General features: G+C 48.6%; 1 protein-coding gene across 1 annotated transcript; it reads right to left on the bottom strand.

Annotated features, from left to right (window-relative positions):
- Positions 1–581: 581 nt before the first annotated feature.
- Positions 582–5,793, bottom strand: MSX2 (msh homeobox 2). Its single transcript, XM_022595071.3, has 2 exons — positions 5,271–5,793; positions 582–1,388 (listed from the first exon to the last, which is right to left on the bottom strand). Exons 1-2 carry the CDS (start codon positions 5,647–5,649, stop codon positions 964–966), a joined length of 804 nt encoding a protein of 267 aa, XP_022450779.1. The 5' UTR covers positions 5,650–5,793; the 3' UTR covers positions 582–963.
- Between the last annotated feature and the right edge of the window lie 10,889 nt (positions 5,794–16,682).

Below are 16,682 nucleotides of genomic sequence, written 5' to 3'. Positions count from 1 at the left end.
ATCTATTCATTGTTCAGGAATATTTAGTATAGATAATGGTTACAAGATATTCATATTTTTTAAGCAGAGAATTAACTACACACACACACACACCTTTTCAGTGTGTGAGGACTGATGTACCTAGTGGTTCAAGGAAACCATCAATTCCTCCCGACATGCTTTAACTTTTCACTCTCCAATTATCTGAAATGCAGTTAAGCAACAGCCTTGAGAGGAATTAGGAAGGACTTCCATTTTCCACCTTACCCCGAGGCACTCTCAGGATTCTTCTCATCCCCCTTTTATTGATCTTACAAAAACTTTGAACAATGTGTAACAAACAAGGTGGAGAAGGGGAAAAAAAATAGGGCCAAATATGGTCATATCTAGTGAGTTTTGCATGTAAAAAATGCAAAAACATGATGTGTCCCCTTCTCTGGGAGGAATCTTTCCATATCTACAGCCTATGCACATAGTATCTAATTCTAATGTTTGCAAGTCAGTGATCCAAATCATCAGATTTCAGCAATTTTAGCAAATAATTCATCTCCCCCATAAGAAAAAGACAACAGGTAGACTTAATTAAAGTCTCTTTTAGGAAGGTGATATATAGAGAAAAAAGACATATATATATATATATATATATATATGTATATAAATTTTACCTTTCAAAATAATTTGATTTTTATGTCTGCTGTATAAAAATGTATTATATTTTATTATATATATATTTATATATAAAAACCATCAGAGCCAATCTTGTGAAAGGAGAAGGGGGGTTGGCACCTGGAAGATTACACCAAGAAAACGGGGTGTGGGTGTCTCCAGTCAAAAGAACCAATTTCAACTATGTCTGTGGCCCTGTCGATCTAGCCGCTGAGGGTGGTGCATGCAAGGTTTGCTGAGCGGGACTGTCTTCTTGGAGAGGGAGGGGGAAGGCTTTTAAACAAACATCCATCCCGGAGTCTAGTGAGCTGGTCTTCCTTAGGACAGGTGGTACATGCCATATCCCACTGGAGTCGCATAGAGTCCGACGGGCGGGATGGGGAGCACAGGTCTATGGAAAGGGTAGGACGCGCCGTATAGGGAGGCTGCTTGCAGGGGCGAGTTGATGGGGAAAGGGAGGCTGAAGCCAGAGGGCAGCATAGGTTTTGCAGCCATTTTCAGCTTTTCCAGTTCGGCCTCTTGCAGTCTTTTCGCCTTGGCTCTTCGGTTCTGGAACCAGATTTTGACCTGTGTCTCTGTGAGGTTCAGAGAGCTGGAGAACTCTGCCCGCTCTGCGATGGAGAGGTACTGTTTCTGGCGGAACTTGCGCTCCAGAGCGAGGAGCTGGGAGGTGGTGAAGGGTGTGCGTGGCTTCCGATTGGTCTTGTGTTTCCTCAGGGTGCAGGTGGTGGGGCTCATGTGTCCTAGGGAACAGAGAATGGGGAGTGAGTTAGCAAAAGAAAGTGGCTTTCTCGCCAGGTGTGTCCATGGGGGGGGTCTTCCCTCTTCATCTTTCAAAAAGGTACCTTGGTCAAAACCATGTGTGGTTGGATTTTTGGGGGGGGAGGGGGGTAGGGATAGAGAAGGGCCATACTTAAATGGATAAACTGTTTTGTTTTTAAAAAATTGTATCTTTTTCCAAAAGTTTGGGAGTTTTATGGTGTAACAGAACTTTCTATATGGAAAACAAACAGCATTAGAGATAATGAAATGTGAACAGACCCTTCATAAGTCAAGAGAGCTGAGGGTTCTCTGAGAAACAAAACCCCATCTCTTCTTGATATCGCTTATCTTAAAAATGGGGGGCTGGGTTCATGATAATCCTCATATCCCTAGGACACTGAGATAATCACATATGAGAAGGAAAATGAAAAGGGTCTTATGAACTGGGTCCATCCCCTCTCTGCACCAGGAGAAGTTGGATTGCATCAACATATTTATGAAGGATAATCGTGCCGATAAGGTCTGCAGTAAATTAATAGCATCTATGGATTGGTGAGCAGCCTCATGCAATAAACAACCACACGGATGTCATTCCCTCCAGTCTACAGATTATAAAACCTGAACATCATTTTACAGATCTGGATGTGGGATAACTTTCTTGGCTGGGTGCTTCTGTAATATAAACTTTACTAAGAAGGAGGGAAAAATTAGCTCGCCCATAAATGTAAATGTCAGGGGAAATCATGCTGCCTCCTGAATTGAGAGCATGTGATGACATTTTAGCCATCTCTCCTACCCATTCTATGGTTTGGAGGCAATGTGTAAATGATTAGCTTGTTGCTGGAATTTAGAAAGAAGGAATAACAAGCAAAATAAAGGTATGCCTACAGCATCCAGACTCCATATTTAAAATGGGTTCAATTATAGGAAATCATAGGACAGGGCATCCTTGTGATTCCATAGCATCAACTAACTTCGGGTTTTTCCTTAAAGGAAGTTGGGGTGGAGCTGAGGGACAGATGCTAAACAATTCATTTTCTGCATTTGGCTTTTATGAGCTATGCTAATTTTCCAAATGTAGCCACCGTAGTAACTCCAAAGCACTCCAAAGGGAGAATGTAGCATTTCTTGTTTAGTTACTTTGGTGGCCCAAGAAAGAGTTTACACTTCATACTTGAGGGTGACACAGCACAAGTCCCAACCCAGCCTCCATTTCCAACAAGAAATGGATTTGTCCTAATGTGACATTATTAACCATCACTTTTAAGTGGCTAAAAATGAAAGAGGTAGTGGGTTCTGCCATCAATCAAAAAACAGAAATCTGGGAGAGAGATGGGTAAGAAACTACCACAGGAGTGTAGACTTTTGCATATGCTAACCCCTAAGTAAGCCAGAGAGCTGGGGGTGCCTACTTCTTAATTTACAAATAAAATAACAACAATCAGAGAGTCAGGGACCTGTGAAATTCTCACCCTTCACAAACATGACCTGGCTAGCTGGGAGGATCCAGTGGCCACAGTTCAGATACCAAGCTCCTAGAATCTACACTTGCCTCTGCTCTACGTTTGGAAGTGATTCTGTGCCTGGGCACGGTCATTCCGGCTGCTCCTAGGGGCTGCATTTGAATTATGAAATCCAGGTGACGGGGTCTCATGTGTGTATCAAAGCTTCCCTCCCAGCGCACCTCTCTCCACCCTCCCACTCTCCTCCCCATTTTAAACCAGCCTGAGGAAGGGTGCGATTATACAAAGCAAAACAGCATTTATCCTACTGCCTCCTGAGAATAACAAAACCCGGGCCTGGGCAGGTGGCTTCCTCCTGCCCCAGGCTCTGTCGCTAGGCTCCCCCGGACCCACCGCTCCTACCACAGGGCTCCTGAGGCCATCTCCAGGCCCAAAGCACCAATGACCATGACCCACTTTTAAAAAAAAAATTAAATCCTTTCTCAGAATCTCCTACTTTTCTCATGGAAGGGTCACATCCAGGGCCCACGGCTGCCTTACCTTGGGCCCTGGCAGGCATGCTTACAGAACCCCAGGAACCTAAGAAAGTGGAAATGTCTGACTTCTGGACACCACTCCCTGTAAAGCCTGAATCCTTGATGCGCAGCTGGGAATTGACCCAGGCCTAGGCATATACAGGCACTCAATATCTGTCAAACAAATTAAGTCCCTTAAAGTTCCTAAGCCTCTATTTCACCATCAATAAAATGGGTAACTAATACTGATCCTGCAGTGTGGTTCAGAGTACCAAATTTTAGAATGCCCAGAGTCTTGTCTGCCATCAGATAGGTGATCATTAAATGTCCCCAAGTCTTTCTTGTCAAGCCCAAACTCGATGTGTGCAGATTCCTCTGAACTCTGTTGAAATGTCCTCATCTGTTACCGAGAGGCCAGCTTCAGCCACACGGAGATCAGATAAGATAATACAGTGAAAAGTGCTATAAAGTACTGTGCAAACTTGAGTTTAAATTCTTTGAGTCCTTAATCTCCACGCCCTTTGAATCTTTGGGAGTTTCTAACAGGGTGGAGAGAGAAGCCAGAGGGGACAGCCACTGATGCCTGGTTATATGGCCTTGTTTTGTTCACAAGATACTTTGCATCTCGAGTTTTCAGGGCTGATGGGAATGGGGTAAAATGTAATGCTCCCAGCTTTCGAAAAAGTCCCTATGCAGGCATCCTCTCTCTCACCTTTCCTAGAGGTAGAGTGCAGATAGAGAAATCTTAAAGGCTGGGAGACAGAAGTAAAAGGAACTACAGGGAATGGCTTCTCCATATCGCAAAAGGACCCAGGGCCCAAAACTGGACATAAACGCTGGAAGAGAAATCAGCTCTCCTGCGACTCTCAGTTCTCCTTCCTCATTGGCAGGAAGCGGGGTGCAGGTGTTCGGCCCTCTACTTGGTCTGTCTGGGGAGAGGGATCAAGGTGGCCAGGGTTGGGGCTTGGACACCGGGGCCCCTTGCCCAATTCAGCCATTGTTGGTGACCTGGCTCAAGCAAGTTCAGTCCTCAAAGTATGCATGTCTGAAAACTGGGATAACCACAGGTCCCGGGCTTCTGCCCACACTTCGGGGTTCCAGCGATGATCGGGATCTGGTGAACTAATAAGCATCACTTTGTAAACTGAAGCGCTGCTGGAATGCTGTTAATTATTACTCTGAGCCAAGCGGAGCCCCACGCTGCTGACCCCAGCCCGCTCCCAGCGAAGCGACGGGGCTGGCCGCCGGGACGACCGGGAGACATTTCCTCGCCGCGTAAGTCTCTGCCGCCATCCCTCCGTGTTACCGTGCTTCGATACCCGCGGGACCAATGGAAGATGATCATTTCTACCCAAAATCGGGTTAGATTTTAATTACCTCATCTTTATAGTGAGGGCACACCTCGCAGGGTTGTGAACTTTGAAAGGCAGTTAGACACTCTGCCTCTGCCTGGCATATATTCCGCTGCTCTTTAAACGTGGATCCTTCTTCATTCCCCAGACTGAGACCCCGAGGGACAGTGAAAAAAAAGCGAAGTGGCCTGAGGGCAGGGCTGAGGGCTAGAGAAACGGATACCCAAGCGACCCCGCAAACCCAGCTGGGTTCTCCCTTCAACGATCAGGGCGTTGGCAATTGTGTCGAATATTCTGTACAGCTAGGGGATCCCAAACACGCGCTGCGCGGACATTACCCAGAAGGTATCTTGGATGCCGTGGGCGCGCTGAACTCTGGGGATATTAAGGGGCCAAGGACTTGTAATGCTTGCTTTTCAGGGCGCATAGTACAGAGGGGTCTCCGTACCGCTAGCTTGGAATACTGACCCCCAGTTCCCTCCTGTACCCCGCGCACCCTCCTACCCCTGGTCCCGGCCTCTGCAGGCACTCACTTGGCGGCGGCGAATATCTGCCCGGTTCCTGCATCCACGCCGCTCCGTCTTCTGAATTTTCCGACTTGACCGAGGCTGTCTCGAAGGGCTTGACCAACGGCCCGGGGCTGTGCGCCTCCCGGACGCTGTGTCCCGGCAGCAGAAGTGGCCGCAGGGTGGCCCCGGCGGAGGCGCTTTCGGCTGGCAGTGGGGAAGTCTCCTTGGGCGGCTTCTTGTCCGACATGAGCGCCTCCACGCTGAAGGGCAGGCTGGAGACCTTGACGCGGCGCTCCTCCGCGGCCCCGTCGGCACCCCCAGGCCCCGGGCCCGGCTCGGCCACCATCGCCGGGCCCTCCTCATCAGACGAAAACAGGTCATTGCCTTTGGACGGAGAAGCCATGACTTCTCTGCCCTACGTAGCTCCCGGCGCGCGACTCCGCTGGCAACCAGGCAGCTGCGACTCAAACTTTTTTGGGGGGAGACGGGAGGGGCGCGCCGGCAGCCGTGCCTTTCCTCCAAGGGGAAGTGAGAGACTCGGCTCAGCCAATCCGAGCCGGCCCTGGCGCTGACGCCACGGACGCTCGCCTCCGATTGGCTCTTCCGGAAGAGGCTGGGGCCTTTTTTTTTTTTTTTTTTTTTCTTGTTTGAAATAAATTAGGAGTTAATTACAGGAGCAGTCAGCAGAGTTGTTATCAGGCGATCCCTCAAGGGTTATAGTCACGCCAAAACTGAAAAGTCTAAGGCGTAATTAAGGCCGATTATTTAAAGAGGAAGTTCGCGGAGTCCCATTTCTTCTCTCTGTTGACCCCTCTTTTTAAAAGGTACTCCGCGCCAGAATATGTTTAAAATCTGCAAGTGACATTGCAAAAACATTTATTAAGCTCCTACTATGGGTCGAAACTGGGCGAACGTAACAGTTTTAGGGGCCAGCACTGAAAGCAAGGGCCAGCATCCCTGCTAAAAGAAATACTACATGCATGGCGCTTAGAAAAGCAGGTATTTCGCTATCAGCAAGTGCCCAACGGCGTCCGCTATTACTATAACTCCCTTAGGAGAGGGGCCGGAGCGAGCCAGAGAGGTAGGTGGTTACGGCTACCCTCTCCCAAGTAGTTCCAACTGGAAGATTTAAACCAGAGCTTTCCATCTCTTCCACTCGAAAACAAAACCAGCGCACTCTTAGAAACTTGGAATCCTCGAGTTTTCTTTTCCCTGAATCTCCTCTCTGGACCTCCGGATCCGACCTTTTTCTCAAGACTGCGTGCATTGTGTGTTCATGCGTTTGTCTGAGCCGGTGTTTGTCGTGTGTTTGGGTGCCAGTATTTGCCTTCAAGGCGGAGGAGGAGTGAGGAAAAGGCATAGATAATATCTAGTGCTTCCCACCACCACCCCCCACACATACACACCCTTGCAAGTGTCAGAACTGGGTGCCAAGTTTGCCCACCCTGACCTGTGTATCTTTTGGGGAAGGACATTTTTGTTCATTGCACCTGGTTAAAAAAAAAAAGGATAGATATCCCCACCCCACTTCAAATTATACCCTGGGTAATTACATCTCAAAGCCTTAGTGATGACTGTCTCAGTATGGGAAAGGGGAGAGCGCGCGAACTTCCAATGTGCAGAGGCCTCCAATCTCTCTGCAGGCCGCTGGGCCAACACCTATTTCTTCAAATGACTCTTTCCAGGCTGCGGCTGCCTTTTCCTATACCTGAGCGATTATCCCGCAAGTGATGAGGTGAATAGAAGTGACCCGGCTCAGGGACTTGCACACAGCAGATGCTTGCTAAACAGTTCCCAAAGCCTTGGAAGGAAGGGACACTGTTTTTAATTACTGAGAGGCCCAGAGCTTGGAGCTACTTCCCCATTCAAGACTTTTAGAGACTTGACCCCCAGATCCACTTCCCAGAGCACCTCCCTTCACCCCAAACCTCTGCCTGGAGTGAAACTGTGCTGGCCTAGGATAACCAGAATAGGTGTTATCTGAATCCTAGAGGATAAAAACAATCTGCATTGGCCACTTAATTCAATTTGATTAGAAATGGTCCTGAATAAAAGTTTAAAAGTAAAGAAGTTCTAACCACAGCCTTCTAAAACCCCCTTCTCCCACCACTATCAACAAACTAGAAGTTCAGAGAAAGTTATTTAAAAAAAAAAACTAGGAAAGTTATCTGGAGATATATGCCTTATGCATTTTCCCCTTGAGTCATACCTGATGACAGTTGGCTCGATATGCATCTCAAATACAGTACAGGTAAACCCAGATTAAGTTCTCTGCCTCCTAGAGGAAACTAGCAAGGTGCAGGCTACATATTTTGGAAGCAAACCTGAAATTCGTTTAGCCCTCTGCTGCCAAAACGTACCCAGCCACTGTTTGATAATTGTTCTTGAAAACTCCTTGTTAATATTTGTCAATTAGGGGGCATGCAAGCTCATTCCTGGGTTTTTTTGTTTGTTTGTTTTAATTAGTACTAGTAGAGAGAGCTCTTTTATTCTGATGAACTTTTCTGGGAGAGGATAAGGTAGGTTCCCCTCCCTACTCTCTGGTCCTGATGTCCAGGCAAAGGACAAAAATTGTAAAGCCAGAAATGAGAAAATAGTAGAGATTAAACAAACAACTGGTGTTCCAAGGGAGGTTGCCAAGCTCTGGCCATGAACAGAAGAGATGTCCAGGGAGCAACCAGCCTGCCCATCTTGTTTTCTGCACGCTGAGGTTGGGACAATTCAGGAAAGGGTGTCTCTTCCGCTGTGAAAAGAGTGGAACCTCAACACAGTTCTAGCCCTTTGTGGAAAACCCCGTCTGTGCATCTGGTGCTGCGTTAGCTGCGTTTTCAGAATGTTGTATACACCTCTTCCTGGCCGCGTGACCTTGGTGGCGTTCCTTCCCCTCCCTTAGCCTAATATTTTTTTCGCTCTAAAATGAGAGAGAACCTCTAACCAGGATGGCTCTTGCCACAATTCAGTTCAAGGGGCTACATAAGATAACTAGCAGGTGTAGGCGATCCAAAAAAGCTCCACCATATTATTGTATATCAAAAGCAGCAACAATGTATCGAATGCTTTCTCTTTGCCAGATATCCAAAATGAGGCACTTAGCCCCCTTTCACGTAGTTCACGGTGGGTTCTTTGTAAAATCTCTGGGACTGAGAATTCGGCTCGCCCTGAAAAGTTTATAGTCCCTTAGCGGAGGTCTGTCTTTGGCACTTAGGGAGCATTCAGTAAAGGTTAGTTCCCGGTGACATATACGCAGGCAGAAACGTGAGGTTCCAATCATAACTCAGCCACCACTAAGCGTCACCTCTGCTTTAGTACCTGGACCTGTCCTCCATGATTTCATTCGTTTCTTCCAACACATCGCTCCGCGCAGAAATTACTTTCACCATTTTACAGATGAAAAGCCTAAAGCCAGGAAACGCTAATTCTGCGGCCGGGTCACGCAGGTAGGAAGTGGTGGACCCGGGCATTTCCCCTCACGGCACCGGCGGGTGCGCGTAGACTCGCCGCACTCCACCTTAGCGCGCGCCCCGGGCATTTCGCACGCGCCCTGGGCCTGCGTGGAACAGCCGCGCACGCGCACCGCAAGTCCCAAGGCGAAAACCGTGAAGGACAGCGCGCGGACCGCGGCGTCTGCAGCCTCAGGACCGATCGCTGGATCCCGGCGGCCCGGAGGAGGCGGGGGAGGGGCGGAGGAGGGGGCTGTAGACGGGCCAGGGGTGCGGGCAGGCGCCAGGCGCGGGGAGATGAAAGGCGGGCTCCGGGGGAAGGGGCTGCGCCGGGTGACCGGCTCCAGCAGCGCCGGGCGCCCCGCCCCCGCCCCGCCCCGCCCCCGCTGCCCGGGGCAGAGGCGGCTGCCCGCGCCGGAGCCGCGTTAATTGCTCTCGGCCCCGGCACTCAGCCTGCGCGGAGCCGGGACAACCTCGCTCCAGGAGGAATGACAATTCGCCCTAATGGGACAACCTCGCTCCCAGAGGAGTGACAACTCCTCCTAATGGGCCGCTCGTTAGCAGCCTATTCTCCCGAACCCGGGTATCAGAAGCGGGCAGACAAGCGGGCGCCAACGTCCGCCTGGAATTCCACAACACCGCTCCCCCACCATCCCCCACCCTGCCCCAGTCCTTCGCTGTGTGACCTCGGGCAAAAGGCTGCTCTTCTCTGGGCTCATTTTTCTTACCTGTGCAGTGCGGAGTAGGAATGGGTAAGATCAGACCTCACTAGGGCGGGCATATTTCCAGGCATTTGAGAGATCACTTTTCGAGTTACAGAGCAGGAAGGCGAGTAGACGGGCATTCAGGGTCGCTGCTTGAGATTATTGGGGGGTGGGGGGGTGCAGATCCGTTGCTTGTGAAGTTCTGGACGCTCCAATCAGTTTGCTATGGCCCCCGCCCACTGAGTTCAGGACCCAGTCTGAAGAGAAGGGACCTTTGCCAAAGCGCCACACAGATTACGTAAAGCTACCTGAAGCCTGAGCTTTCATGGCTCCCCATTTTACAGATGAAGTCGAGGCGCAGACAAGAGAGAGGCTGGGCTGAAACTTGCTGTGGGCGGAGTCTGATTCGACAAGGTCCCCCTGGAAGTAGTCCACAACGGAGACATCCTCGGAGGAGGGGGGAAGAAATGGAGGCAGATGTTGTGCCTCTCTGCAGGTCCCACAGCCTCGGAGAGGAGTGGGCCAGTTCATGGAGACGTAGTTGTTTCTGGCCACAGCAGGTGTGAGGGTTGCGAAAGGGGAAAGAGTCGTGAGTTCCGCGCTCCATCAGTAGTTCCGTATTCAAATCCAGGCCCTACTTTTTACCATTTGCCACCATCACTGCGCTGGGGGCCTTAGTAACCTCTTTTTAGAAAAGATGCCCAGTATATAGGGTGGCTGGTGAGGACTAAGTGAGAAGCCTTATAAAAAGCAGGTAAGAGGGCTTCCCTGGTGGCACAGTGGTTGAGAGTTCGCCTGCCGATGCAGGGGATAGGGGTTCGTGCCCCGGTCCGGGAAGACCCTACATGCCGCGGAGCGGCTGGGCCCGTGAGCCATGGCCGCTGAGCCTGCGCGTCCGGAGCCTGTGCTCTAAAACAGGAGAGGCCGCAACAGTGAGAGGCCCACGTACCGCTAAAAAAAAAAAAAAAAAAAGCAGGTAACACAAGAGTGTGGCTGCCTCAGGCACCCCACCCAGGAGTGACTGTAAGGGTTCTGCTTCCAGTCTCCTGGAGGGTTTAAACAGGGCTGAGCCACTTATTTCCTGTGGGACTCTGGATAAATCACTCCACCTCTCGGCACCACCGTTTCCTCAGTATGGGAGCGTCCAGCGTTCAGTAAATGTTGGCTGTTATTATTGTTTCTTAAATCCTTGTTGATAGTATTTTTTACCACCCTTTTCAATAGATCTGCCTGACATCACACACATCTGGGATCCACTGATACAAAGTTGGATAATTTGAGGCATGAGGGGATAACTTTTTTGAGCCTTTTTTTGCCCTCTCTGCAAAATGGGTATAACTACCCACCTCTTCAGAAGGAAGCAGATTGACAACTCTGTCAAGTGAAGGATGGGGATCAAGGGAAGAAGAAACGTCTAGACAAACAGAAAGGAGTATCTCCCGTTTCCCAGACCTTGGGTACAGCTTGCTGGCACCTTCGCAATCCCAGCCTGTAGTGGTAAGAGGTTCCCAGGAGCAGGGCCCAAGCCCTGATGTGTCTACACAGAAAGACCCAAAAGGCTCCCTGGAAGAGGTGGCTCCAGGAAGCTGGGTGGCTGCAGTTCTGTGGAGTCAATCCAGACATCCAGGACAGCACCAAGGGCATCTTGCCCAGCCATTCACATGTCTCTGCCCGCCCCCACCCCATCCCTTCTCAGTTTGCCCATCTGTAAAACCAGGAAAACTACCCATACTGAACTGGGCTAAGATGAGCTTTAAACTACCGTTCAGCTCCCTCCTATACCTTAAGCAATCCTGTGGTGGAAAGGCCTTCATTCCTCCTTAAGGAGGAGAAAATTGAAGCTTAAGACTTGATAAGAGTTTCTCACAACTAGTAAATACCTGGCAGAGATTCACATCAGGGTTTGGCTGACTCTAAAAATGTCTGTATTTTGCCTGGGGCAGAAGTTGCTGTAAAGGTGGGAGGAAAGGCATCTGCAGTTGTTCACAGCAATGAAGTATCTACTATTTCCATTTTCTTCCAATTAGACAGATGGAACTGTTGAGTCTGAGATGGGCTTAATTAGTAGCTAGGGCACACAGAGGAAGCGCGTGCTGCATTTATGGATTCCCAAATAGTTCGGCAGGAATCTGAAATCTCTTTCATTTAGTGGCCTCCAAATTGGGTTAGATTCAAAATGCAGTTGACTGGGCATGGGCGAGGAGGGGAAAAGGAAATTTGGGGAGTTACTTAACAGACATAATTATATTTTTTAATTAAGGAATATAGAATCTCTTCCAACTGCCCCACCCCCAGTTGCCTGGTGGGGAATAAGCAAGGTTTGTTTTACCGTAAGGATGAAGACAATTAGAAGCAATTATTCAGAATTCTGTTAATCATTTCTAGGGGAGGGGTTGGGGCATTGGAGCTGAACCCAGAGCTTGTGCCAGCCTTGGGAGGGGGCTGCAGGCTACCACCGGCAGGAAGACCCCTCCCCACGGTGATGCAAAAACAGTACACCTTGAGCTGTAGGCTTCGCAAAGTGCTTTCACATCCAGGACTTCACTTGTTCCTCAGGATCGCCCTTGGGTGCGAGATACCCTGCTCTTTCCTATACCCCACAGGCCTCAGCTCCTTCTACTCCAACACCTTATTTCACCAAAAGGTACCTGCAGCTCAGAGAGGCGTGGCCACCTTCCTGAGGTCACAAAAGGAGTCTGGTGGGAGACCACATCAGTTCCATCCTGGAGCCGCCCTGCACCTTCCAGGGACCCTCTGAAGCACAGACCCAGCCTCTCCAGGTCTGGATCCAGAAAGGTCTGATTTCAGAATCCCTGGGATTTGTCATGCCCCCACGGATCTGTGTCAGGTGCCCTAAAGATCCCCTGACACAGTGAGGGACACAATAAATATTGGCTGAGTTAGTGAATAAGTTCGGGAATGGAAGCAGTGGCAGAGACTGTAGGTACCTCTCAGCAGGCTCAGAAGGTCGCCTCTCCCAGTGACTAGGAATGAACCTTGAATTGTGAGGGGTAGACTCATGTGTCTTAACAATTGGAACCGACACTGGATTCTTGCGGGGAGGGGTCGGATTTTTAAATTGTCCCCAAAGAAACACTGAAAGCTCGTTTTACCCCCAAACCCTTAACTTGCTAGGCTTTCAATTAATCTCTACCTCCCCCCACCGTCTCTCCCGTCCCTTCACAGATGGAGAAAGAGTTGGGGAGATTGTTGCCTGCCCAAGGTCATGCAGCAACTAAGTGACCCAGTCAGCATTTGACCCCTGGTGCATCTGACTCCAAACCCCAAACTGGTTTCTGTTTATCATCCTCCAGATCACACTTCTCCTGCCCCTGACATGACGCAGCCAGAGAAACTCAGCATCCTGCTGTTATCTTCTCGGCTCACTTTAGCAATATCTTGATTTTGTGGCATTTCCCAGATTTCCTAAAACAAGAGCGTGTTTATACGATAGGAAAAAAAAAAAAAAAAAGACCTAAATGTATTCAGAAAAATATAAACTCATAGTTTCTCCTCCTCCTAATAATAGCAGGCAATGCTTACTGAGTGCTTGGCACACACCAGACCCTGTCCTAAGCACTGACGTGTACTCACTCATTCAGTCCTCACAACCCTGTTTAGTAGATGCTATTTTATCTTCATTTTACTGAAGGGCAATCTGATTCTCAGACATGGAAAATCTAGATAAATATAATTTCTCTTTAGAACTGTGCCTGTGCAAAGTGCATTTTCTCCCCATCCTCTACCTACCTTCCAACCCTAGAAAATAAAAGCCACCATCATTTAAATAGAAAAGTGAATTTTATTAGACCCACAAACTTTAAATATAGTTAGGCCTTCCTCATAATGCTATTTCTGTTCATAACTTAAGCGCTTGTGTGTATGGTAGGTTGATAAAATTGGCACGTTTTCTCTTTTCCATCTCTTTGCAGCTCAGGACTTTTTGCAAATGGATTTAGTCTTTGTGGGGAGGGTGGGAGAGTGAAGAGAAAGGACCTGGGGCCTCGGCCAAGAACAAGGGTCCTGAGCCCCACATGTCACTCACTTGCTGGGTGACTTTAAGCAGGTACTCCCCCTCTAGGGTCCCCTATTCACCTCCCTGGCAAACGAGGGGAGTGTAGTTGCCTTTCCTGTCTCTTCTGGTTTTGTAGTTCTCTGATAAAGGAGTGTGTGTTCCTTGTTCTGTCTCCCGCCAGGCTGCCTGAAGGGTCCAGGAAGGCGGCGGCAGCGGGTGGAAAATATCCCAGGCAGTAGGGGACGCTAGTGGGGACCCCCATTTTATCCTGGGCCAGCTGTGTATCCTGGGGCATGTTCTCCCCACTTCTCTGAGCTGAGCCTCACTCTCCCCATCAGACAACTGGGGCTAAACATCCTTATTTCAGGGTGGTGGGAAGATAAATGGGCCCGTGGATATAAAACTCTGGGAGAGGTTAGTCCCCTCTTGTTCCCTGGTGCCGGTCTCCTGTGTGAGAATAGAAGAAAGTCTCTGACTCAGCAGATGAGAAGCCTGGGAGGAAACCTTGTGGATAATTGTTAATGATACAATTAGAGCTGACACCGTTGGTGTGGACAATTGCAAAGAGGTTTAGGAAAATGATGCTTGCTAAGAATCCTTGGGGCCTTTGGGCAGCCCAAGGAAGCTTTGCCCCGTGGTGGCACAGCCCTTCCCAGAAAAATAATCTTAGAGAGTCCCTTGGACAGGCCATGAAGTAACATCTAGGCACGTGACAAGAAAGTTATTCCCTTTTCAGTGACCTGATAATCAAGCCATTATACTCAGGAGACTGCCTCGGCACAACTTTAATAGCTCGGCAACGATTGCTAACCTCCTGTGGACCAAGCACCAGGCTTCAGTCTTCAGGAGGCAACAGCATCTAGTGAGATGAGGACAGTCTTGCTTCCATTCTACTTATCTTCAGAGTGGACCCATCTACGGCTGGTAACTAATACGGTGACATTAATTTCCCTTTACAAATCATTTTTGTTGTTGTTGTTTTAAAACGAGGGTTTAGTTAAACGTTAATTAAATAATACTACTGTTGGTATTGGAATAAGGCCAACAATCATAATGCTTGTTCTTTGACAAGGGAACAATCGTGTAGGCGGATGCTTGAAATTCAGGTTAGCACTGATTTACAGGAGAGAACGCTGCATTTCCAGCGGCACCAAATCTAGTTGGAATCCTGCTTCGCCTCCTCCTAGCTGGGTGGCCGTGGGCCAGTTACTTCCCCTCTCTGGACCTTGATTTCCTTATCTGTAAAGCTAGGGGAATGGTGATCATTCTGATCTAGGTTTGCAGGAAGAATCTACTCCAGAGATAATAGATAGATGACCATCCCTTGTTGGAGATATGGGGTTGTTTGTATTATTAGTAAACAATGAATGGGAGAATTTGGCCAAAACACTGGCTTATTTACCCTGGACCTCATTATCTGCTAGCTTAGTAGTAATTGTAAAAGAGGGGAAGAATTCTTTGAAAGCTGAAGGTTCTATTTAAAAATCACTTACCCTTGTTTAATAGATCCATCTTCATTGTCTGGACACTTGGACCGTCTAACAAATACTTCCACAATATTCAGAGAACTTCATTGTACTCTGTAGGCAAAATTCATCTCCTCTAAATTGCAAATAAGGCAGAAAATGTTTTTTCCTTTGTCATTTTTTTTTTAAATGTTGAGCCTTCTTTTAATGTATTTATTTTTATTTTTGGCTGTGTTGGGTCTTCGTTTCTGTGCGAGGGTTTTCTCTAGTTGTGGCAAGCGGGGGCCACTCTTCATCGCGGTGCACGGGCCTCTCACTGTCGTGGCCTCTCTTGTTGCGGAGCACAGGCTCCGGACGCGCAGGCTCAGTAGTTGTGGCTCACGGACCTAGTTGCTCCGCGGCATGTGGCATCTTCCCAGACCAGGGCTCGAACCCGTGTCCCCTGCATTAGCAGGCAGATTCTCAACTGCTGCGCCACCAGGGAAGCCCTCCTTTGTCATTTTTGTAAATGATGAAATGCGTTGCCTGATCTGTCGTTTTTTTCATTTCTTTCAGCCTTCCTCCTTATTTCCCTCCCTTCCTCCCTCCTTTCCTCAGGCAGCTGTGTGCTGAATTAGTGCCACGCCTGGAAGACAGACATTACCCAGCCAAGTTCCTGCCCTCAAGAGTCTCCCACTCTAGTGGCAAGACAGCCTCATCAATTACTCCATACAAATGTCAAAAGGACTGACCCGAAGCCAGATTCATCTTGCAGAATTCTTTCACTCTCACAGTGTTGTCCCGAAGACAGTTTAATAAAACATCTGAATACATTGCCAACATTTAAAAATCAGGGGACTTTCCCTAGAAATCTGGCATTCTGGCTTCTCTGTATCAATGTGCAGGTGAGTGGCCCCAGGTGTGTTCTCAAAGCACTGATTCTTTCTGAGATGAGACATGCCTTCCCTATGCCTCACCAGCCAGAGTGTAAACCCTACTATGGGATATGATGGGATGCGGTTCCGGAAAGTACAGGGGAGCTTGTGGGATGGTGGGATGCCCAGAGGTGGGACTGACCCACTCAACCTTGGGTGTTAGGGTTAGGCTGCTGGAGGAAGTGGCATTTGGACTGAGCCACCGAGGGTGTTGCCAGGTGGAGAAGGGGAGAGAGTTGCTGGCAGAGTAGATAGTATGTGAAGAGGGACAAGAATTGAAATGACCTGTGACCTGTGTGTTTGAGTTTCAAGAGGCTCAGGAAGAAGCGGGGGTGGGGGAGGTTGCGGTGCTGGGGGTGCAAACAGGCTAGGGAGAAGGGTGTTGGAGGGAAGAGCCGCACTCGGGGAGCTGCAGCTCAGCGGTGAGGGGTCTTTCTTCTTTTTCTTTCCTTCCTTTTCTTTCTGTCGTCTTTTTACTAAATTCTTCGTTTAGAATTTCAAAAGCAATAGATATTCATGATAACCAGTGAAACAAATCAAAGATAAGTTAGCAATGAATAATCGCTCTCATTTTTTTTTTGCCATCAACATAAGTAGGATGAACAATCGTGTATCTTTAGACACTCCTAATTATATACAAACACAAAATAGCAAACAGAAAAGTGGAAATTGATGGTGTTTTGTGTGTCCGTGTGTGTGTGTGTGTGTGTGTGTGTGTGTGTGTGTGACTCTCTCCACGTAACTATCTGTGTGACTTGCCTTCTTGTCTAATTCGTATCACAGACATCTCACCATCCGGTCTTTTCATGTTTCATAGTAGGGCTATATTAGAATGCATTTCACCATTTCCTTCTGGATGGACCTTTTTCCCCCAATTTTTCCTACTGCCAAAAAATT

Source organism: Delphinapterus leucas, chromosome 3 (genome assembly GCF_059928025.1).
Source record: "Delphinapterus leucas isolate spDelLeu-1000000601 "Yukka" chromosome 3, BTC_Dleu_Yukka2, whole genome shotgun sequence".
Lineage (NCBI taxonomy): Eukaryota > Metazoa > Chordata > Mammalia > Artiodactyla > Monodontidae > Delphinapterus > Delphinapterus leucas.
The sequence above is the reverse complement of the archived record's forward strand: the minus strand, read 5'-3'. Positions and strand labels throughout refer to the sequence as shown.